This window comes from Uloborus diversus, chromosome 1 (assembly GCF_026930045.1).
Source record: "Uloborus diversus isolate 005 chromosome 1, Udiv.v.3.1, whole genome shotgun sequence".
Taxonomy (NCBI): domain Eukaryota; kingdom Metazoa; phylum Arthropoda; class Arachnida; order Araneae; family Uloboridae; genus Uloborus; species Uloborus diversus.
The window spans coordinates 170813246-170838227 of NC_072731.1; the positions used below are offsets into that span (position 1 = coordinate 170813246).

General features: G+C 32.3%; 1 protein-coding gene across 1 annotated transcript in view; it reads left to right on the forward strand.

Annotated features, from left to right (window-relative positions):
• LOC129233512 (succinate dehydrogenase [ubiquinone] flavoprotein subunit, mitochondrial-like) overlaps positions 1–24982 on the forward strand; it is a 75064-nt gene that overhangs the window by 44131 nt on the left and 5951 nt on the right. The window contains 3 exon segments of the mRNA XM_054867532.1: positions 9411–9503; positions 14558–14656; positions 15304–15447. Of these exon segments, the coding sequence (XP_054723507.1) occupies positions 9411–9503; positions 14558–14656; positions 15304–15447 (336 nt within the window).

Here is a 24982-nt window from a genome sequence, read left to right on the forward strand (position 1 = left end):
AAACTATCGGCAAAAACGGACAAACTCAACTGAGCTGCCGAAAGAAACAACCAAGTCTGACTTGGGTTGAAATTGAAAGAGGAAGAGAATGAAGCAAAGTGGCAATTTGCATATTCTGCTGACGCGATCTCGTTGCAAGAAGGAATGAACGAATGAAAAACCTAATGCAAATTAAGGTTGCCAACACTTTTGGAAAATAATTTACTTCCTTTCGTAACAATGGCCCGCCTCTTGCAATCAAGATCGCATCAGAACATAAATGCAATAAAAATAACAATTTAAATTGAAACATTTCATTTCAGCATCTTGACTTGAAATTCTGGCACTGCAAAAATTAAGTCCATAAAACAGCACTTTTTTTTTTTTTTTTTTCAAAAAATCAAACGAGTTGATGAGTTGATCTGTTGACCCGCATCGGCTCCAGCGAACTTTGAAGGATCCAGAGGACATCAATATTATATTGGGAATGACAACATCAAAAGTCCTACTCGTGCTGTTGCGTTTAAACGCTCCAGAATTTCCAGATACATGAAAACAAATGACAACAGTCAATAACATAATATGAACATTTTTACAAAAAAATTTGCCAAAGTACACATGGAAATGTAATTGGACTTCGATATTTTTTTTTTTTTTCTTTTCATTTTAAAAAATTTCTTATGAAAAAGTTTAATTTAATTTTGTTCAAAGGTTTTGTAAAAATATCCGCGAAATTTTCTTTTGTATTCACATAATTTAAATCAAACAAATTTTCTAATATTAAATTTCTTAAAAAATGAAGTCTGATGTCTATATGTTTTGTTCTACTGTTTTCTATTGGCGAATTTGAAAAATTAATTGCTGCTTGATTGTCGCAAAGTAAGTTAAACTGTGGTTTGATCTGAATAAATTCAAACTTTACAAGTTCATTTATTATGCGAACAATCCAAACTAATTCCTTTGCAGCTTCAGTTAGTGACACATATTCTGATTCCATTGTTGATAAGCTAACACATTTCTGTTTAAAAGTTTTCCAAATGATAGGCGATTGATCAATGAATAAAATCATTCCGCCAATCGAAATTCTATCATCGCGACTTGCTGCAAAACTTGCATCACTATAACATTCAACTTTTAAATTTGAAACGTTAGACAAACATAATTTCAGAGATTTTGTGTAACTTAAATAGCCAAGAAGTTTCAGTAGAATATTCCAGTGATTCAAACCTGGGTTAGATTGAAATTGAGATAATATGTTTACAGCGTAACTTAAATCTGGTCGCGTTCTACTTGCAATGAAGGAAATGCAACCTAAAATGTTACGGTAAGGCAATTTAGACATCATTTCAATTTCTTCTTTAGAATTCGGACATTGATCTTTGGAAAGTACAGTTCCTACACCAATCGGCAAAGAAACAATTGGAAAATTGTATTTTTGATATGATTTGCATACTTTATTGATATAGCTTTGTTGATGAATAAATAATGCATTGTCTATTTCCTCAAATTCAACGCCTAAAAGTTTTTGCGTTTTTCCGAGTACTTTGATATCAAATTTAGATTTGAGACTAATAATAACATCATTCAGACATTTGTTATTTTTACAAAATACTACTATATCATCAACATAAAGTATTAAAATTACACTTGATTCAAAAATATAAACACAATTTGCCCATGATAATTTCTTAAAATTTAAACCAATAAGAACATTATGTATTTCCAAAAACCATTCACGACCCGATTGATGAAGTCCATAAATTGCGCGATTTAATTTACAAACATAACCAATTTTCTCAGGATCTTGAAATCCCTGGGGTTGTGACATGTATATGTTTTCCTTTAGCGGAGCATATAAATAAGCACATTTTATATCAAATTGATGATGAATCCAATTCAGTTTACACACAAAGATAGAAAAAAATAATCGTACCAATGAAAATTCAATGACTGGACTAAATACCTGGTCATAGTGAATACCTTTTAATTGTCTATGACCTTGAATTACCAGGCGACTTCTGAAACGAACAATTTCATTTTTATCGTTTCTTTTCACAGTAAAAACCCAACGATTGCCAATTACTTTGGAATCAGCCGGTTTAGGCACAAGACTCCAAACGTTCCGGGTTTGCATAGTATGAATTTCATCCGACATTGAATTGTACCATTGGTCTGCCTCTGGTGTTTTTAAAGCATCATTGAAAGATTTTGGTATACGAACATCTAGTCATGTTTTTGAATTACTCATGTCTGTAAAATTTACTTTCCCTGAAAATTTATTTTTCCCACTGAAATCAAAATTTTCTTTTAAATATTCTATTTTGTGAGATCTGCAAAATGCTTCAACATCATTATAAGACCGCAGTCTTGCGTTTGCACCTTCAATTGAATAATAGATATCAGTTCGTGATTTGTCAGGACGGAGAACAGCTTTCCGAATCCAAACAATTTTATCTGGAATTAGGGTTTGACTAGTACTTTGTTCATCGTGTTCCAGTACGGACACTGGTACAACATCATTTTCCCCCTCACTTAAACTTTCCCGATCAGAATCATTGTCGGAATCTGACGAATCCAGAAACTTAGTTGGGTCCAGTGAGGCTCCACTGCACTTAGATTCTGCTTCAAATCTAACATTAATCGATTCCACAATTTTCCGTTCTGTAGGCAGCCAAATTCTATATCCCCTTGTTTTTAAAGCATACCCGACGAAAATACCCTTTTTGGCCCGCATATCTAGTTTCCTTCTTAAATTTTTGGGGGGTTCCAAGAAAAACAGGATTACCGAAAATTTTCAAATGCCTGACCGAAGGTTTTCGCCCAGAATAAAGTTCAAAAGGTGTTAAAGTTTGACCTTCATGACAAACACGATTCCACACATACGTGAAACATAGTAATGCCTCAGCCCAGAACTGATTTCCTAATTTACTGGAATGTAAAATTGCCTTTACAGCGTCTAGAGCTGTGTAATTGAATCTCTCGCTTACCCCGTTTTGCATTGGAGTATACGTATTTGTACGTTCTGGTCTTATACCTTGTTCATCTAAATAGGTCTCAAATTCGGCACTGCAGAATTCTAGTCCATTATCAGTTCGGACATTTACAATTTTCGTATTCAAAAACCTTTCAGCCCTTTTTTGATACTTTTTAAAACATTCTAGTGCCTGACTCTTTTCCTTTAGCGGAAAAACAGTGACTTTACGAGAATAATCATCAGTTATAGACAGAAAATATTTAAATCCCCCAATTGCGACATGTGGAAGTTTTCCACAAAGATCCATATGTACTAGTTGTAGGGGCTTTTCTGATCTGATCTTATTCAACGGTTTGAAAGAGACACGTCTAGATTTAGCTATTTTACAGGATTCACAATTTAATTCAGTTTTCTTAAAATCACCTAAACCATTTACAGCATTATTTTTACTAGTGTTAACAATATATTTAAAATTAATGTGACAAAAACGTTTATGCCATACATTTAAATTGTTATCAAATTTTCTACTAGAAAAAACACTATTAGATTTAGATTTTAAATCGCCGGAGTTGGAGTTCCGACTAGAATTAGAATTTCCGGACTTAGACTCTACTTTTACATCATTTTCAGAAAAAAGAATCTGATTTTTCGGCTTTGCCGATAAATCATCAGTTTCGCGTTCTTTAATACTGTTAAGTTCCTTTACATTTTTACATTTATAGATTTTATTATTTTTAGTTTTTGCATTTACGCTTCTAGGGTATTTGGGCAAGAAAGAATAAAGCCCGTCTTTACATTTTGCAGATATTATAATTCTACTTTGATCTTTAGATTTTACATTTAAAACTCCATTTTTACATTCAAATGAATAACCATTTTTATCTAATTGTGAACCAGACAAAACATTTCTCCGTAAGTTTGGAGAATAAAGAACATTATTTAAAACTAATTTGTCTTTATTACCTTTAGAGTCCAAAAGTAGCACAATTCTACCAGTTCCTTCAACCGGACAGCTTGGCCCTTTAATAGCTGTTGTAAGGCTGGATGCATTATTTGGAATATAATGCACAAAGAGTTTTAGGTCATTGCAACAATGATGGGTCGACGCACAGTCCACGTACCAGTCATTGGATACTTCTTCTGTGGAGTTGACACTGCAAACAAAATTCGATTCTTGCTTCTTTCTTTTGAAGCATTTCGCTTTCGTATGGCCGCATTTCCCGCAAAAACTACATTTTATTTTGTTTTTCTGTCCCGCTTTAATGGAAGTTTGAAAAGCTATAGCCGATGACTCAGAGTCCTTTTGCACTAATTTTAAACGAGATTCTTCAGCAAGTAATTCAGTCAAAATTTTATCAAACGTAAATTCATCTTCTTTCCATCTGTAAATTGACTGTACAATCTGCCCAAATTCAGCAGGCAAGTAACGAATCAACTGGAAAGACTGATAATATGACGGGATAGGTTTTCCCAAATCCTCTAACTGTTTGATAAGAGTTTTTAGTCGACTTGCATAGATATCAACCTCTTCACCTAACTCAATGTGACAATTGAAAAACTGGTCTGTCAAATCAATAATTCGTGCACGAGAGTCTGGTCGGAAATGCAGTTCTAATTTCTTCCATGCTTGAGAAGGATCATCAATCTGATTTATCAAATTCTTGTATTCATCAGATATGTGCAAATAGATTAAACTATATGCTTTGTCTCTGCGTTTACAAAAGTCTGAAGTTTGCGGTGAATCTTTACCTGGCTCTTTTTCGACTTCGGTAACTAATCTCCAGCAATTTTTGCTCATTAACAAGGCTTTCATATCGTTTAGCCATGTGGAATAATTTTCCCTATTTAATTTCGAGATTTCCATGTTGAGAAAAAAATTTATCTGGCCCGCCGTCTGATAGACTTCTGTATCACGTTCGATGTTGAAAAAAAAATTTAAGGATTTACGCATACCATCTCGTCAGGTTGGGCAAAAGGCCCATAACCGATTTGTTAAACTGTGAGCTTTTAAAAGTGCTCAGCTTATTAACTTTAAGTGGAAGCTCAACCAGGACGTATGATACTTCATGTAAAAACATATTTATCTTGTGCAACATCATGAAAAGCCAAATTTAAAAAGTAACTTATTTATTATGGCTATGATATATACAATGACATGTTAAAGGGAATATTGAGAATACGCTCTTTACATTATTAAGTAGCTCATAATACTTTAAATGACTTCTGAATCTAACTTTCTAAGTCAAAGTATGAAACGTTAAACATAATGAGCTATGATATTCATATCAAGAGCAGTAAGCCGAAACTATCGGCAAAAACGGACAAACTCAACTGAGCTGCCGAAAGAAACAACCAAGTCTGACTTGGGTTGAAATTGAAAGAGGAAGAGAATGAAGCAAAGTGCCGGGAGCTTAAATGCTACCGGCAATTTGCATATTCTGCTGACGCGATCTCGTTGCAAGAAGGAATGAACGAATGAAAAACCTAATGCAAATTAAGGTTGCCAACACTTTTGGAAAATAATTTACTTCCTTTCGTAACATTAAATAGCACAAAAAAAGCTCTCTCCTTGTTCCCTGTAGCGTGCAAATGTAACGTTTGCAAAAAAAAAAAAAAAAAAAAAAAACTATTTTTATTAAATTAAGTATGCACAAATATGTAACTTAAAATAGATACTGCAAAATGTCCGCCGGCGGGAGAGGGAAAATTGAAAAAACAAAGAAAGGGAATTCATACATAGGAAAAATTAAAGAAAAAAGCAAGTGCTAGCGTTAGCAAGAGCAAAAACAAAAACAAAAACAAAAAAAAAAAAAGGTTGTGAAGTGCAAAAAGTAGCATTTGCAAAAAACAACTCACTATTTTAATTATAATTTGTAACGTAAAATAGATGCAGTGAAACTCCGTTGATTTAAAAAAAAAATCCACATACCAAAAAAAAAAGCATTGTTGCGAATTAGATTCGATTCCTCAATATTGAATCAAAATCCAGAAATGATGTCACAGCAATTTTGAAGGAACTTTTTCGCTCTATCATGACCTCACAGTTTGATATGGAAGAAATCGTTTTTCTCCCATGGGCCAATGCTAGAAGATACGATGTGTTGTAAGAAATTGTAAAAAAAAAAGCTATTGGGTATTTTTGAAAAAAAAAAAAAAATTCTGAAGAGGATGAAATGTTTTGATTACTACACACTAAATTTTCAGAAAGAAATCTCTCATATTTTTGGCGGGATGGATTTAGATAAATGTTTAACCCTGGAAAAAATGCAAAATAAAGGTTTTTTCAAAAATTCATAAAAAATTCAAAAATTGATCAATCTTCAAACTTTTTGGTCAGGATATTTAAAATTAAATTCCCTATATGGTACAAAAAAATTTTTCCTGGCATGATTGGTTGGGGCTCTGTGACAAAATAAACACAAAAAAAGGCCTAAGAAATACATAAAACATTTATTTAAGAAAAAACTAATTAGAAATTTAGAATTTGGGCTTCAAGTTGCACATCCCCGGGTACGTTTGAATTATGTGCCAATTTTCAGAGCTGTAAGTGCTATGGGGGCTTCTGGCCATCTGATACAAAGAAAAGAAACACCATCTGCTTTACATATATATACAGTCTGACCTTGATATAAGGTCACCCCTCGAGACTTCGAGAATGTGGCCTTATAAGCGGAGTGACCTTATAACTGGTTCATAAACTTTTATCAAAAAAGAAAACAAATTCTAAAATATGTTTTCAAAACTATATTTTTGATTAAGTTATGATGTTTCAGTTAAGTTGAGTCAATTAAAATTAATGCAATTAGTTTGAAATTAGGAAATTATTTGTTAAACTTTTAATGGAGAATAAAATTGTGTACAAATTAAACATGTCCGTCACAAATGTGCTTAGGATGGACACGTGACACTGTGGGGGAACTGCCTTCGAAATTAGTATGCATTGCTTAAAGACATCTCTGTTGACCTTGACCCTTATCTAAAAGCTGACACCCTCAGTCCACAAAGCATGGATAGGTACCAACAGTAAGGGAAAAGAAAACTCTCTTTTTAACTGCATTAAGGGGGGGGGGGGTGAATGATCCCTCCTACTCACTCCAGTCATCTTCTCTCTACACCATTCCAGTGTCTCTACACACCTTTTTCCTAGAATTTCAGGGGATAAAGGGTTTCATGGAGAAGTTTTTCTTACATTCGTTGCGCAGATGACATTTTGTCGATAAAAGATCATGTACTAGAGAAAATTCGTGGAACTGAATCAGTGAGGTATTAAAGTCAGTCAAAGAAACTGACCTTATAAGCGATGGCGGTATTTGAGACCTGACCATATACCCGATAATCCTCAACACAGAATCCCTATTCAATGAGTTGGAACTTTAGAAAAGTGACCTTTTTTGTGGGGTGACCTTAATATCAAGGTCTGACTGTAGATGCATACATGTGTTTCGCACATGGTGGAGGTGTTTTAAAATATATATAAGTAACATAAAACTGATATTTCCTATTTTTTAGTTTTGGTCCCTGAAGTTAACTTTTTCTTCGGCATTCAGTTCTAAAAAGGGTAGGGTACACAGGCAGAAATTGTTTGCATGCACAAATGTATGTAGTCACACACATTAATAGAACAGTCGATGGGACCAAATAAAAATTTCATTATGAAAAGTAAAGTTTTATGCAGTAAAACATAAAAGGGAATGGAAGCCAGTATGTTATATCCGTAAATATGCAATGCACAAGCTCGACTATGTGTGCATAGCTATATTTATATACATAAAGAAAATTGAGTTTTGATGACGATTACAGGTCATTTTCATCTTTGAATACAAACTGTATTTTAGTAATTTTAGATTATGCTTCTAATACAATTTTTGTGAATTTCAATGAAAAGATATAATTAAGAATGTTTTTAAAAAATGCGTAAATTTCGCAAAAGAAAATTACATGTTTTAGTACTATACCCAGTGCTGTAGTTGGGAAGAGAGGAGAATGCTACTACTGAAAGACATTATTATTTTTACAATAATAAACTGAATATAGTTTCTCATTGAAAAAATAATATAAGTTGGTCTCAAACCATATTTTTTAAAACAAACATCCCCTTTTAAATTGGAAATTGACTAAGTATTGCAATTACCTCAAATAAGTATAGCTTTGGTTGCAAGAAACCCCTTTTTCGGTGTAAAATGTTGGATGTTTTTACAAACATCAGCTCAATCATATTTTTTTTTTCCTTTTGGCAATAAAAAAGGAAAAGGGTTCCTTGGAACTCCAAAGCATGTGATTGCAATTTTTACGAAATTGTGCTTTTTTGATGCTATCAATTATATTTTTACTTTTTAGTCCGACTGTATTTTTCTAGAATATCAATGTTTTCAGTTTCATATATAATACATAGGAGTCCTAGAGAAATAAAAAATTTTATGTAATGATTTATTTTTATTACTATTTTTGCCAGATTAATTCCAGTATATATTTATTTGCTTATGTAAATTTGTTTCTTGTTATTATTTATTACAGTAACCCCTCGTTATACCGCGCTTTTCGGGGGACAAAGAAAAAGAGCAATATATCCGAAAGCGTGATGAGAGGTCATTAAAAATAGTTATAAGTCCAATACATAAGTAAATTAGCATTCGTTCTTTTAGACATGAGTTTCTAATGGTTTCGATGTAGTTCACGAATGTATCATTACACATATTGAAATTTAAATAAGATTGAAATTTAAGTAAATTTTCACCGTCAGAAAGTTAAAAACATCAAATGGCAAATGAAGACGATCTTTTTGAGCTGCCGCGAGATAAGAGTGTGCATTCCAATACCCTCTTATTCCCAATAGACTTCTCACTCCGTTTGACTTGCTGTAGAAAGGATGTGAAAAGTAAAAATCATCACATTGTTAACAGAAAACTCTTTCACCCGTCCAGATCAATCTTCCTTTCTTTGATGCAAATCCCGGTTTGTGCAACCAAGCACAAATCTTCTCTGTACTAAAAGAAGGGCGTAGGTTCTCTGCTAGTATGACATGACACCTGCTTGATGTCTCTCACTCATTGTAAAGGCAATGTATCAATACAAAAGAAGATGTCATGTAGTTTACAGACTATCTGAAATATACCGCGCCAGTATAGTACATTTGGATGACAGGTATTGCTGCTGCTTTTCCAGTGAATTCAGAAGAATAGCTTCCTTTTGTTCATTGACAAAATAAAGAAGAAAGAGACCTTCTCTGAGCAATACCATATGTTTTCAGAAATGGTTTCAAACTTAAAGCGAAGTTTTTTTTTTTTTCAGACTTTAATGTTTCGGTAGACAGAAGAAAGGAGCGATATATCCGAATGAGTGATATAACGAGGAGCGGTATAAAGAGGGGCTACTGTATTTTCATTCTTTGAATGTTCAAAAATTATCCAATGACACTCAACTGTTCAATTTGATGGTTAAATGTCAATCTGTATTTCAGACTGATGGGGAAGAATCTGTTGCTAATTTAGACAAAATGAGACATGCTGATGGATCAACTTTAACTTCAGAACTTAGACTTCAAATGCAAAAAGTAACTTTTGTTATTATGTCTGTTGTAGAATGTTTGTGCTTATTTTTTAAAACCACACTTTTATTTTTTATTCTAAAAAACTCATTGAAAGAAAATTACAACCCAAATTGAATTCCACATGCTAAAAAATTTGATATTAAGGCAATTGAGAGTTAACAGTAAACATCAAATGCAACAATAGCTAGAAAAATATAATCCAATGTTATGATTGTGTAGAAGAACCACAGTCAAACCTCCCTTAACAGACACTCCCCATTAGCAGACAGTTTCTGAATCCCGAGACCCTCGAGATAGGCGTATAATGTATTTCACTCCTCATTAACAGACATTAAATCAGCTGAGTTTCGTTTTATTTTTCTGTGTCTAGAAAGATTTTGCTCAGCACTGCTTTTGTGGCAAGCATTTTTTCTACTCCTTTATGATGTTCTGGGACTAACCAGTACCGATAAGAGGATTAACATCTCTCTTTCTCCAAAAACAGGTGCCTTTTAAGTCGAAGCTTATGAAAATTTTGTTTTCGTTTCATACACGAAATTCCTTCAAAAAACAAGAAAAAAAATCTTTCTCCTTTTACACAGTACTTTCCTTTATCAGTTTGCATGAGAGGGGAATTCATTAAAAAAAAAAAAAAAAAACTCTTGTGCAACTTAACGGTATTGGAAGATGAGCATTGGCGCAGTGTCCTTTTTCTCCAGACGTTGATGAGAAATCAGCGCAGTATTGCCAGATTAAGTAAAAAGTAGCTGAGTGTTTCTTCCATGGAAATTGAAGAGTATTTGTGTGCTGACAGTAATTTGGGTACTGAAGATGTATGTCTTTCGGAACTGAACGAAGGAACAGAAGGGGAAGATAAAGAAGAAGACTATTATGACGAAATAGAAAGGACATTTCGCTATACAGTAGCCAATAATAAAGATGTCCTGGATTACACTCAAGGTTTAGCACAATTTTCCATGGAAGATGGTTGATTATGAAGGATTGGAACTAGCCAACAAACAAAAAATTCATTTGGAGAGAAAAGTTGATTATACCTCTAACCATGCAAAGCAAACAGTTTTAACATATTTTTTCAAATAAATGATGTAACCAAAAAAGCCTTCCTATTTTATTTTCCCTAAAGGTTCAGTGAATTATTTATTTAGTGCATAAGTGTACTTATATAAGCACTACTCATTAATTTAATTTAGAATTATACACTGTATGAGGGGGGACCCAAAAGAAAACGGACTAATGGTGCAATGCCAATCCTAGATGTAATCGAGTGTTCTCCACCTAGATGGCTCAAGTAGAGACCTTTACAAACCAGCTGTGCAAGTGGCATCAGTGTAGTTGATAACATCAGATTGTAGTGTTGGTTTTCTCAGGTGTTTTTGCTGTCCGCCTGCAAATTCATTATGGCAAATTTGAAAGAACAAACTGTAAGCTAGAAATTTTGCTTCCTGTTTGAAGAGTCGGCAATGGAATAGCTTACCAAATTCTTCAACAAGCTTTCAAGGAGAATGCTACGAGCCGTACACAAGTTTTCGAGTGGTTTGGGCGCTTTAAACGTGGTAGCATAAGTGTCGAAGATCATGCTCGTTCTGAGCGCCCTTCAACGTCTCAAAATGATGAAAACGTTGAAAAAATCCGCCAAAAAATCAACGAGAGTCATCGTTTTACGATTGACGAAACTTTAGAAGAAACGAGTGAGTTGATGCTCGCGCGGGCGATCAGAAGAATGGTTCTTTCACCATGATAACGCTCCAGTACACTTAGCCTTCACTATTAACCGCTTCTTGGCATCTATGGGGTTACTAGTCGTTCCTTGACCCCCGTATTTGCCTGACCTAGCCCCCTGTGATCTTTTTCTGTTGCCGAGGATGAAAAAATTCTGAAATTGAAGCGTTTTGATGATGTAGAGGCTGTAAAAACTGCTTCGCAACATGCATTGAACATGGTCAAAACTAAAGAGTTCCAGGGGAGCTTCCAACAGTGAAAAAAAAGAACAAGTGTATTTCATCTAAGGGTGAACACTTTGAAAGAGACAAAAGAAATTTTGTGAATAAACTAATATATAAATATTTTAGAACAAAAATCCGGTTACTTTTGAGTCCCCCATCCTACATGTAGTTTTAAAATACAAAGTTAAAATGTCATTGCAATTCAGACTCCCCAATAGCTGACACTCCCCGTTAACAGACATCAACTTTGGACCAGACGGTGTCCACTATTGGGAGGTTTGACTGTATATCAAAAAGTAAAGCTTGAAGAAAAGGTATTAAAAAAATAAATATAAACAAATACAAATTTAGATATTATAAATGAGGGATTGATTTTTTTTTAGTTTAGTTTATCTGCCATAAAATAAAACCCTAATTTCTCCAGCTTTTTATACATTTTTGACAGTTTAAAAGAAAACACTATGGCTAATGCATATTATCCAAAATTGCCAACTTTTACGCATTGTGTATAATAATAGTGCATTTTGGTTGTTTTTCACCCCTCCGAGATAGCGATAATGTTTTAATAAGGCAACTCAAAGATGAGATTACAAATTTATGGCGACACTTACTTTGCACAATATTTGGTCATCACTCAATACAATTTTGCTTGAAAGCTGTTAGCCAATATTGCCTGTTTGTACTGTAAGAAAATGGCTTGTTTTATTTACTCTTCTCATTTGTGATTCTGTTATAGATACTTTTTATTTCAGAAATTATGTGTAATGGTTTTTTAAATCCTGTATTGTACCAGATAAATAAACCAATGTTGGTGTCATAACTAAAATCTATTTTCCTTTTATGACCTAATATGTTGTTACATCAAACAATATTGCTCTTCTGGAGCGAAGATATTAAGAAGTCACCAAACACATAAATTCAGGGGTCAGAGTTGTCCTAATATTCCTACAGTTCTAATTTTTTAAAAGCTGTCCAAAAAATCCTAAAATTTTTAATGTTATCCTAAATGCCCTAAAATTTTCATTATTTTATCTCTTATTTTTTCAAAAAAATAAAAATAAAGAATCTTTTTGAAATTGATTCATATTTTTTTACCAGTGTTGTTCACTTATATTGCTTACATTTCGCAATGAGGTGGTTTCCTTCAGTCAAAAGTACTACTTTTAGTCATTGAAATGGATAGAATGAGCAAAAAAAAAAAAAAAAAAACATGGACCAAGAAAATGTTTTCATTTTCCCAACAGTTATTTTTTATTAAATTTGATAAATGTCCGATTTTGGAAATAAGGCGTGGTCTTTATGACATCAGAAATGATGCGTTTTGGTGCATCTTTCTGCTACGTTTCCACGTTATGATAATCAAGCAGCAAATTAAAATTGCGCTCTACGCTTGCTATCAACCATATCGTTGCCAATGCATGTGAGTAAAGATGCAAATTAAATATTTTGTTCTGTGAATGGCAACATTGAATGGCATTTCATCATTTGTGATGTCGCATGACAGAAGTGTAAACAATGAAAGCGCACCGATTTAAGTAAGTTTTTAAAAATATTAAACTAAAATAAATTATTTAAAAAGTGGTCAGATCCTATGTTTCGAAGCCTGTGCTGTGCTGCTTGTGTGGTAGCATTTGTGGGTCAAAAAATGTTATTATTTGATGCAGTTTCAGTAGAATTGAATCAGCGTAAGAAACGATAAAATATGGGCTTGAAAACTAATTTTCAACCAGTGCTCAATAGATTTTTTAAGCCCTCTTTTAAGCTTACTTCCCCATAAATGTTTTTATAAAAGGAATAAAGACATGAAAGGTGACATGTTACACCATAAAAACATCCAAGATAGCAAAAAAAAAAAAAAAAAATCAAAAATAAGTGAAATAGTTAAATAAATATTGAAAAATTAAAAATTGGAAAATATAGTTCTGAGCTGGAGAAAGTTTTTGTCTGTTGGTCTGTCTATTGTGTACCTGTAATTACTTTTGGGGGAATACTCTGATTCTAACAAATGTGTTTTGTTCAAAACCCTTGACAAGGGCAAGTCATTCCTATATTTCATTTTTTGTTCAATTTTAAAAGTTATAAAAAACTGAACATTAGAGTGAGTATACAGGGAAATTCAAGGCAAATGTAGATCCTGAACTGAAAGGTGGATTTGCTTCCAGCAAACTTTGTTGGAAAAAGCTCTTGACGAAGAACTTGTTCTAAATGAACATTTCTAAAATTTAACATTAATACCCCCTATAAGGAAATTTATATGCACGGTTTCGATACTACATGGAACGAATTAACCTTGTTATACATTACACAAGGTACAAATATAAATATATATATATACATATATATATATGGGATATATATATATATATATATATATATATATATATATATATATATATATATATATACACATATATATATATGGGAAATATATATATATATATATATATATATATATATATATATATATATACACATATATATATATGGGAAATATATATATATATATATATGGGAAATATATTATTTATATATGGGAAAGGGGGGCCCACATGTGAGCTCGAGGAGGATGCGAACATGGTATGTTTTACTAGGATAACGACAAGCAAAAAATCTTGAGAAATTCTCACACAATGGAAGTACCAGTTCTACTTCTTAACTAAACTTTTAGAGCAATGATCCAGTTTATTTTTCTGTAGTGACAATTTCTTTGTTTTAGCAGGTATTTTGTATGTAGTTTTATCACTGTCTTCAAGTTAAAACATATTTTAAACTTACTAATAAGCTAAACCTAATTATTAAAAACCATTATATGAATATTCAAGTAAATTTATGAAATGTAGATCCTGAACTGAAAGGTGGATTTGCTTCCAACAAACTTTGTTGGAAAAAGCTCTTGACGAAGAACTTATTCTAAATGAACATTTCGAAAATTTAACATTAACACCTATAAGGAAATTTACAGCAAATATAAATCCAAAGCTTTCAATTAAAAATTAAACCAAATTTTAAATAAAAAGCTTTATATTTGCTTCTATTTTTAATGGTTCTTTTACATTATTGTTACAAACAGTGAAAATATGTTAAAGTAGTCTGTTTTCTTTATCATTTGTATAGATAATGCAATCACATGCTGCAGTTTTCAGAACTGGTGAGAGCTTGAAAGAAGGTGTTAAGAGAATAACTGAATGCTTCAGCGGCCAAGAAGACCTTAAAGTAAATTCTTTAAATTGTTTACTATTATTACTTTTTTCTCTCTTTTTATGTGTATGATTTCTTTTCAATTGATTGAAGTTAAAGAAAAAAAAACCTTTCCCCTTTGAAATAGAGGAGGAAATGTAAGGCAGTAAGTCATATATTCTATGACTATTAATGTCTATTAACTTTAACCTGTTTATAGAAATTTAGGTTCTAAACTTAGTACTATTACCGTTCTTAATGCGAGTCATTTGCATGTTTTAACATGTTTTATTATGATTTTTATCATCTTTATCTTTAGCTTTATCTTATCTTTAGCTTTCAAGTTTAAAATTTGTGACTTTATTACTAGCAGTTTTGCAACAGAATTTGAGAATTTTTACCATCTTTATCAATTTATAAGTTTTTATGCAATACAGTAACAGTGTTCAGCAACTCCTTTGCTAATTTAGTAATGCTACCAGGTTTTTCTCCCAAAAAGTTATATTGTAGATTATTGACATATTACTTTGAATTAAATCATTAAATGTATATTGTTATAATTTTCAATATTAGGTAGTGTAGCTTCAATGTTTTTCGTAATTATTAAATGTTAATCCATTGTGTAATATACTTTTCATATACCCTGCTTCTTTAAAATATTTTATATGCTTTATTTTGTGTAGGTTTGTGACAGAGGAATGGTTTGGAATTCAGACCTTGTTGAGACTTTGGAACTTCAAAACTTAATGTTAAATGCTGTACAAACCATGGTTTCTGCCGAAGCAAGGAAGGAAAGTCGAGGAGCACATGCTCGGGAAGATTTTAAGGTTAAGATTGTTAAATTCATTTTTTCTCTAAATTATAAATATTGGAATAAATAAAGGTGTATGGAAAAGTATTTCAAATGTAAGGTTTGATTGTGGTGATGATGTATAATCCTTGGGTGCAAGACCTTCTGTCCCAGGACGGATTTCCATCTTGGACAAAAATTTTTTAGATGGAGGTCTTGACGGAAAGAAATTTGTTGACTTTCTTCAGTTTTTACTTAAAAAAGAAAAATTGATTGTTTGAAAAGTATGCTTTAATTACTGGACCTTTCCATAATCACGAATTTACATCGACATTCTCTCGATTTTTCCGCCATGTGCTTGTTTTGTTTGCTACGTGTTTTTGGAGGAGTGGCTTCTAAACTGGCGCCGTTCGACTTTTTTAGGTAGCTCTGTTAGCATTGCAGATCACGGAGTTGCTCCCTATTCTCCCTGATTTTTCGAATCAATCATCTCTAATTGAAAATTTAGCCTTTTCGCTTACTATTTTCGATCGTTCTTTCTTTTTTTTTTCCATTTGCGGGGGGTTTTTTTTTTTTTGCTAACTTAACACGCATAAATGGAAATTATGAGAGCTTTTAAAATGTCTTAGAGTTGAATCTGAATCACCGAATGAGAGTGATTGCTGATGGGTTGAAATGTTTACGCCACTGCAAAGAGCGTCCACTACCAGGTAAAACAGGAAACATTCAGGGATCTTGAAGATTTTAGTAAAAATGGGAATTTTGGATAGAATGGGGGGGAATTTTCAAGCTGGTTTGAAACACCGATGGGCAACTGTTTCTGCATTCTTGACATGTTTCTGGTAAAATATTCTAAGATTTGAGGAATCACTAAATTCCAATGTCATTCAATCTAACACTTGCTTGAATGGAAATTTGGGGGAGGGGGGAGAAAGGAAACTAGAAAAATAACGGCAGCACGTGTTTTTAAAAACGCTGCTCTTTCAAATAAGGTAAATCCGCAATTTAACCCACGATACTGAGGTCTTGAAATGTTTATATCTTGGACAATCTAAGAGAGGGGGGGGGGCTACTCAAGGGCTCCAGAATAAAATATTGAAAAACTGAATTGAAAGCCATTTTTGAAGCTAGGAGTGGTTCAGGATTTTTCTTCTGCAAACTTTTAAACTTTAAAAGTCGAAAAAGTTTAGGCTGTCTTTAATAATGTAAAAGTGAAGAGGGGAAGGTTTAAAAAAAAAAAAAAGGGAAACTGGAATATTTAACAACACTAATTTAGGCAATCTTTAGTGAATTTATGAGAGATGGTTTTGGTGTTCTAACCTGAAAATGTTTTGTAGCTGATGTATTAAAAACTAGAGGCTATATTTAAGTTACTTAAGAGAAAGGGAATTTGGTACAATCTCCCGAAAAGTGTTTGTAATTGAAGTCTTAAAACTTTTAGGCTGTCTTTGGCAGTGTCAAGAGGGGGGGGGGGTATAGGCTCTCTTTAGGCGAAATTCCGAAACTGGAGTCTTAAAAGCGCCTTTAGACCATCTTGGGTTCGGGGTCTCCCTTCCCGGAAAAATATTCAAAGCTGAAGTATTCAGAACTCAGCTTTAGGTAATCTTTGGGGGACTTAAGAAAAGGGAATTTGCGCGATAGCTTTCTCTCAATGAATTTTAGAACTTAAATTCTTGAAACTTCGGTGATGAAAAGGGAGAACCGCAAATTTAAGCTAAATTTAGTGAACTTAGGGGAAGGAGTTCAGGGGGGGGACTCTCTCCCTTGAAAATTTTTCCATGCTGAAGTATTGAAATTGTATTTGGGCTATTTTTGAGTGAGTTCAGAGTTAGGGAATTTGTCAAGGGTATTTCTTGAAACATTTTCAGAATTGAAGTCTTAAAATTTTGAGTTGTCTTTCAATAGAAGAATAAATCTTAAGCACAAACTTACACTACCTTTAGTAAACACAAAGAGAGGAGGAAGGGGGGATATTCTGCCGCCTAACCCAAAATATTTCCGTTTCTGAAATTTTAAGAGCTCTGTTTTGGGCTATGTTTGGATGACTTAAGGGGGAAGGGTGCAGGAAGCTTCTTTCAAAAAGTTTCCGAAATTAAAGTATTAAAACTTTTAGGCAGTCATAAGTCATGTATATAGATAAGGAGGGTACTGTTCCTAGAAAAGAAATTTAGAAACTGAAGCCTTAAAAATTCAAATTTAGGACATTTGTGATGAACTCAGAGGAAGAGGTTTGATAGTTCTGTTCCGAAAATTTTTCAATGCTGAAATATTAAAAACGCCACTTTAGGCTATATTTGAGTGCCTTAAGAGGGATGTTATTTGAGGACTCTCCCTGGGATGAGTATTCAGCTCCCCCTACTGCTTTTTTTAATTAATGAGTATTGGTAAGTGTACGTTGTTTCTAAAATATATCTCCTTCACTGAAGCGTTTTTGTAGGTTTTTAAAAATTATTAATTATTTTACTTTTATGCAAAAATCTACTTATTATCTTAAATTTTTTACTTTGTCGCCATATTTGGTCGTTTGCATGATGGAAGTAGACATAAATTTACAAAGCATAATTGGATGTTTATCTCAATGTAAACTATTGAAAGTAAATGTGCAATTAATTACGAATTTTTAAAAATAAATTATTTTATTGAAAAGAAAATTTTTAAATGTAAGCATCCTTTATCTGCAAAAGAAAATAAAAACTGATGATTATTGGCATCGGACTATGATCGACGGATGTCGATTTTTGTTATTATGCATTATATGGTATGCCCATCAATGCAACAAGTTAATCATATTTATACTAAAAAATGGCTTTGTACTTTGTTCAATATGTTTTGTGTTACATACTTATTCTATACATATAATAAAATAAAATGTTTGTGTGTGTGTGTTTGTGGCATGCATCCTGGGAAAACGGTAAGGCCTAGAAAGATGAAATGTGGTACACAGGTGCAGTTTTTGCCGAAAATGTGCACCTCGGGCTTCGATTTTTGATATTTTAATTAGAAAAAAAGTTATTTAATGTTTTATGTGTTTTTTTTGCACTTTTTAGTACTTTTTACCTCTCAAACCTGGAACTAATCGCAACACACAAATAATTTTTGTACTATAGTGTAGGAAATTTAATTTTAAATATGATGAATGAAAAAATTTTGAAGATAGAGCAATTTTTGTATTTTTTAGTAATTTTTGAAAAAACCTTTATTTTGCACTTTTTTCTGAATTTAGTTTTTTTTGAAACCAGGGTTGGCAAAAACCCGGGTTTTTTTAAAAAAGCCCATGGACCCAGGGTTTTTTGGGTTTTTTTAAATAAAACCCAACTAAAGCTGGGTTTTTTAAAAGAAATGTGGTTTTTTTTTGTATTTTTTTAAGGAAAATGTGGGGTACTTGTAGCATATATAGTCTATGGGCCGAGTGCAAATATCGTTCAAGTTCATTTACCAATCTTAGGGACTACGTGAACTTGCTTAAAATCTATTATAAATGATGAACTCAATAGAAAAATACAATGTTCACAAGCTGCAATTGTCTCATTAAGTTTTAATTAGTAATTGAAGTAGGAACTAGGTTCCGTGGACTGTTAGCACTTACACAAAAAAAATTGTCTCTAGATGGCGCTATTAAACACAATAGTTATAATGTAAAAATTTAATAAATAGTTTTCCAACCGAAATTTTACTGTTTTGCTCAGTTTTTCGTTGCAAAATATATTAATACGTTTTAAATTACTTACTTTCGCTTCGTAATTTTGTAACTAAAAGGAAATCAAAAATTGTATCAATCCGCAGCTCTGCATGATCTTCATTTCAAGATTTCGTTTATTACACTAGAGCAAGCGCACATAGACATTGTTAAGTACAAAAATTAGAAGGCACTTTATTTCACAAAAAAGATATTAATGAATCACCGAATAGCAATAATTGACCTACAAAATCTTAAGAACATAAACATCTCTAACAGATGCCATCGGTGTTTAAAAATATTATAAAATTAAACATTAGCAGACGATAAATTAAAAACTAAAAAGTATATTTCATATCACGATGCTTTATCTTTTCCGTTTTTAATATATTGCTTTTTGATTACAGACGATATTTTGAGCTCATTTTTAGCCTACTTTCTCGTCAAAGTAAAATAAAATAAAAAAGGACATAAAAGGTGGTTTACTGTGCTAAGGTTAATGTATCGTAAAAATATTGCTTAGTACACAAAATAAGTCAAAGAAATAGATAAAATAATTAAATAAATATCAAATTCAAAAGTAGGGGTTTGAGATGGGGAAAATATGTGTCTGTCGGTCGACCTATGTGCCCTCCCCCCCCCAAAAAAAAAATTAACAAATCGTTCGATTCAAACGAACTTTTTTACTTCCTTTTACAAAAAAGGAAGTATTGTATTCGCGAAAAAAATTTTCACTCAAAAATTACCTCAATTTCCATTTTGCTCAGCCCCGAATGAATGTTGAGTTTTTTTTTTTCGACTCTACCTCACGTGGAAAGTGCCTAGACACACGACCCATTTTGACACCCATTTTGACGATTCCCAAGTTAATTACAGCGAGTTTTCTCGTGACGTCCGTAGTATGTATGTGCGGATGTGCGTATGTATGTCACATAACTCAAGAACGGTATGTCCTAGAAAGTTGAACTTCGGTACGTAGACTCCTAGTGGGGTCTAGTTGTGCACCTTCCCTTTTGGTTGCATTCGGGTGTTTCTAAAGGGGTCTTTTGCCACTTTTTTTGGAGGAAATCATTGTTAATTTCGATGTAAACTCAAGTGGTGTTATAATTTGGAGGACACTTGGCAATATATCGCCAGTCTTTTGGACGCCAAGTTTACAAATTTGGCGATTTTTTGTTTTTTTTAATCTGGTTTCTTTCGCCACTGTTGGTGATATTCAGAGAGTAATGCCAATAATGGGAAAATTACATTAAATTGGAGTAAAAGGAAGTCGTTTTTTTAAAGATCTTCCCGATGACACCTCATTCCAGTATTTCATTTTTGATTTGAATATTTTTTCGTTCAATTTTGAACAGTTCAAAGCACTTTATATTAGCGCTTGCGGGAAAAATTTAAGGCAAATATAAAATGCGAACTTAAAGACGGATTTGTTTAAGAAAAACTTTGTTGGAAAAAGCTCTTGATGAGAATATTTTTACAAATTTTTTTTTAATTAGCCATTTAAGGGCAATTTTTCGACAATTAAATTTTTTTTTTAAACATTAATGACAATGCAAAAAATTATTTTATGTCACCAAAAACTGAAAAAATGGAGTAGATTCTGAATACATTCTCAATTTTTGGTGACAAGAAATAAAAATGAAAGTTATTAATAAATGTAGAAATATCATATCTCATAGACTTAACATTGATGAAAGTCAGAGATTAATATGACTGAATCAAAATGAAATGAATTTAAAGCGCAAATGTTTTTACCAGGACTGCGGAGCTGAAGTGAAAAAGAACCAATTCCGAACTGTGACTCTTATACCCTATCCCCTAGTTTGTGCACTAACTATCAAGCAAATATTCATTGCTGATGCTTGAATAATTTAATCCAGTGGTGAATAACCTTTTTTTTTTACCTGCGAGCGACAACTCACATTAATAGGAATCTCGCGGACCAGAACAAATATCAAATTTATTTATATGATTTAAGTTTAATTACTACATGCTTATTTTATTGCATCTGTGTTTCAGAAATCAATTTATGACTACTTGACTTCAAAATTCATAACACTGAAAGAAGATTACTAGTATTTTTGGAAGGTTTTAGAATATATTTTTCGTTTTTTAACACTGATACAACGACGGAGCACATGGGTCATCATTTGATCCGCGGGCTGTAGGTTGAGCACCACTGATTTAATCAATGCTCCCAGTTCATCAAAACATTGGATGGACTATAAATGCGGGCAGTATTGAAATACAATTTAGCACTATTTCCATTGCATCAGATAATGTTCAAAAACTAGTCTCCTGTACATGCCCGAAAACTCGGTGTTCTTCGAAGAGATGTACTACATGCAAGACGTAAAATTGTTCATGCACATAATTTTCCTCTAGTGACTGTAGCTGTATAAACTCTCAGGAGGAAAATAACTCCATACGCAAAAATTGGATAAACGAATTCAGTGATTCTGACGATGATACTTCAGAATAAAGAGTTTGCTTCTTGAAAAAAACTATTTTCTGATGTACATACATAATGTTTTAAACGTACATGCATAATATTTTAAATGTACATGTATAATATTTTTTATGTATTTAAAATTTGTCTGCCTCTTGCTTGACAGTTTCACTCCTTTTCATGTATCTTTAATGGTCTGTAAAAAAATTATGAGACACTATTTTTTTGTGAACATTAGGTTTTTTTCTTCTGTAGACACTAAGGATTCAGAAAAATATCACTTTCAGGCATCGCAGCGTTCCTATATTCCTATATTTTCCTATATTTCTGAAAAAGGTTCCTATTTTCCTATAATTCCTATATTTTCCTATATTTTCAGTTTCCGCTTCCTTTTTTTTTTTTTTTTTACTTTTCCCCCGACTTTTTGCTACTGCATTTCCGCGATCGACGCGCAGACGCCATTTTATCTAAGCAGGGCTCCCAAATGGTCCGCTTTTCCCGCCAAAGTTCGTTTTTTATGGTAAAGTCCGCTTTAGACCGCTTTTTAACATTTCAGTCTGATTAGTCCGCTTTTACATAGTTTTTACTTAAATATCACATTTTAAAAGTTTTTTCATTTCGTTAAAAGTTACTGTACACCCAAACACGCCGCCGCAGCGCGTGTTAAACCAAGTTCGTACGCCCATTAAAACAACCTTGAAAGGTTATTGGAAAAAAAAGGTCTTTTTTTTTCTAGTGCTTGAAAAAATTGAAAATGTATGAAAAGTTTCTTTATTGCTTGAATTCTTTCAAAAATCATTGGATTGTGTTTCAATAGTGCAATTTTCTGAACATATATATATTCGGTTTGATTTATCGCGAAAAATTGCTTTCGTGTTTAAGGTTTCAATCCCTTTGCATCTTGTTAATATTTTGATGTTTTTACAATCCAAAGTGATTTTGACATGACCTTAGCTTAGCTTATTTTTCGTTTAATTTCAATAATTAACGAAGGAATTATTTTGGAAACTATGGCAACATTGAACTTACTCGGATTTCGCGGAAAAATGCTTCTCGCGTTTGAAATTTCAATCCTTTTGCATCTTGTAAATATTTTGATGTGTTCCACAATTGGAAGTTATTTTAACATATGCTACCTTAGTTTAGTTTATTTTTCGTTTAATTTTGGTAATTAAAGAAGGGAAAAATTTGGAAACCATGACAACATTGAACTTATTTGTACTTCGCGGAAAATTGCATCTCGCGTTTGAAATTTCAATCCTTTTGCATCTTGTGAACATTTTGATGTTTTTGACAATTGGAAGTTATTTTGACATATGCTGATAAAGATTAGCTTATTTTTCATTTAATTTCAATAATTAACGGAGGAATTATTTTGGAAGCCATGGCAACATTGTACTTACTCGGATTTCGCGGAAAAAATGCTTCTCGCGTTTGAAATTTCAATCCTTTTGCATCTTGTAAATATTTTAATGTGTTTCACAATTGGAAGTTATTTTGACATATGCTACGTTAGTTTAGCGTATTTTTCGTTTAATTTCAATAATTAACGAAGGAATTATTTTAGAAACCACGGTAACATTGAGCTTATTCGGACTTCGCGGGAAAATTGCTTCTCGCGTTTGAAATTTCAATCCTTTTGCATCTTGTAAACATTTTGATGTTTTTGACAATTGGAAGTTATTTTGACATATGCTACCTTAGTTTAGTTTATTTTTCGTTTAATTTTGGTAATTAAAGAAGGGAAAAATTTGGAAACCATGACAACATTGAACTTATTTGTACTTCGCGGAAAATTGCATCTCGCGTTTGAAATTTCAATCCTTTTGCATCTTGTGAACATTTTGATGTTTTTGACAATTGGAAGTTATTTTGACATATGCTGATAAAGATTAGCTTATTTTTCATTTAATTTCAATAATTAACGGAGGAATTATTTTGGAAGCCATGGCAACATTGTACTTACTCGGATTTCGCGGAAAAATGCTTCTCGCGTTTGAAATTTCAATCCTTTTGCATCTTGTAAATATTTTAATGTGTTTCACAATTGGAAGTTATTTTGACATATGCTACGTTAGTTTAGCGTATTTTTCGTTTAATTTCAATAATTAACGAAGGAATTATTTTAAAAACCACGGTAACATTGAGCTTATTCGGACTTCGCGGAAAATTGCTTCTCGCGTTTGAAATTTCAATCCTTTTGCATCTTGTAAACATTTTGATGTTTTTGACAATTGGAAGTTATTTTGACATATGCTGCTATAGATTAGCTTATTTTTCATTTAATTTCAATAATTAACGAAGGAATTACTTCGGAAACCATGGTAACATTGAGCTTATTCGGACTTTGCAGAAAATTGCTTCTCGCGTTTGAAATTTCAATCCTTTTGCATCTTGTTAATATTTTGATGCTTTTTACAATCCAAAGTGATTTTGACATGACCTCAGCTTAGCTTATTTTTCCTTTAATTTCAATAATTAATGAAGGAATTATTTTTGAAACCATGGCAACATTGAACTTACTCGGATTTCGCGGAAAAATGCTTCTCGCGTTTGAAATTTCAATCCTTTTGCATCTTGTAAATATTTTGATGTGTTCCACAATTGGAAGTTATTTTAACATATGCTACCTTAGTTTAGTTTATTTTTCGTTTAATTTTGGTAATTAAAGAAGGAAAAAATTTGGAAACCATGACAACATTGAGCTTATTCGGACTTCACGGAAAATTGCATCTCGCGTTTGAAATTTCAATCCTTTTGCATCTTATAAATATTTTGATGTGTTCCACAATTGGAAGTTATTTTGACATATGCTACTTTAGATTAGCTTATTTTTCATTTAATTTCAATAATTAACGAAGGAATTATTGTGGAAACCACGGTAACATTGAACTTACTCGGACTTCGTGGAAAATTGCTTTTTGTGTTTGAAATTTCAATCTTTTTGAATCATGTAAATGTTGAAATATTTTTCCCAATTGAATGTTATTTTCCCATATGCCACCTTTGATTAGCATGTTTTATGTTTAATTTAGTAGAAAATAAATGTTTTATGGGAAACATGCCAACATTGAACTTGGTTCGTGAAAATATGCTTCTGTGAGCTTTCAATAGTTTTGCATCTTATAAATATTTTTATATTTATGACAATTAGAAGTTATTTTGACATGATACGTTTTAATTTTTATTTAAATAACTAAAAAAATTAATAATTTTTGTGTTTAATTCGAGTTTATTTAGTTTTTCAAACTTAATTTTGATTATTCTTTGCTTTATTTTCGTTTATTACTGTTTTTTGTGTGGGGGGGGGGATATTAAATTTAAATAATTGAGTACATAGCATTTTAAAGTAGCATTTGTATATGAAACAAAGTTGAAGTATGTAATTTCATCAAGTTGAATTTGTGTACATCATTTCATTGTCATGATGCCTGCTGTTGTTCTCAT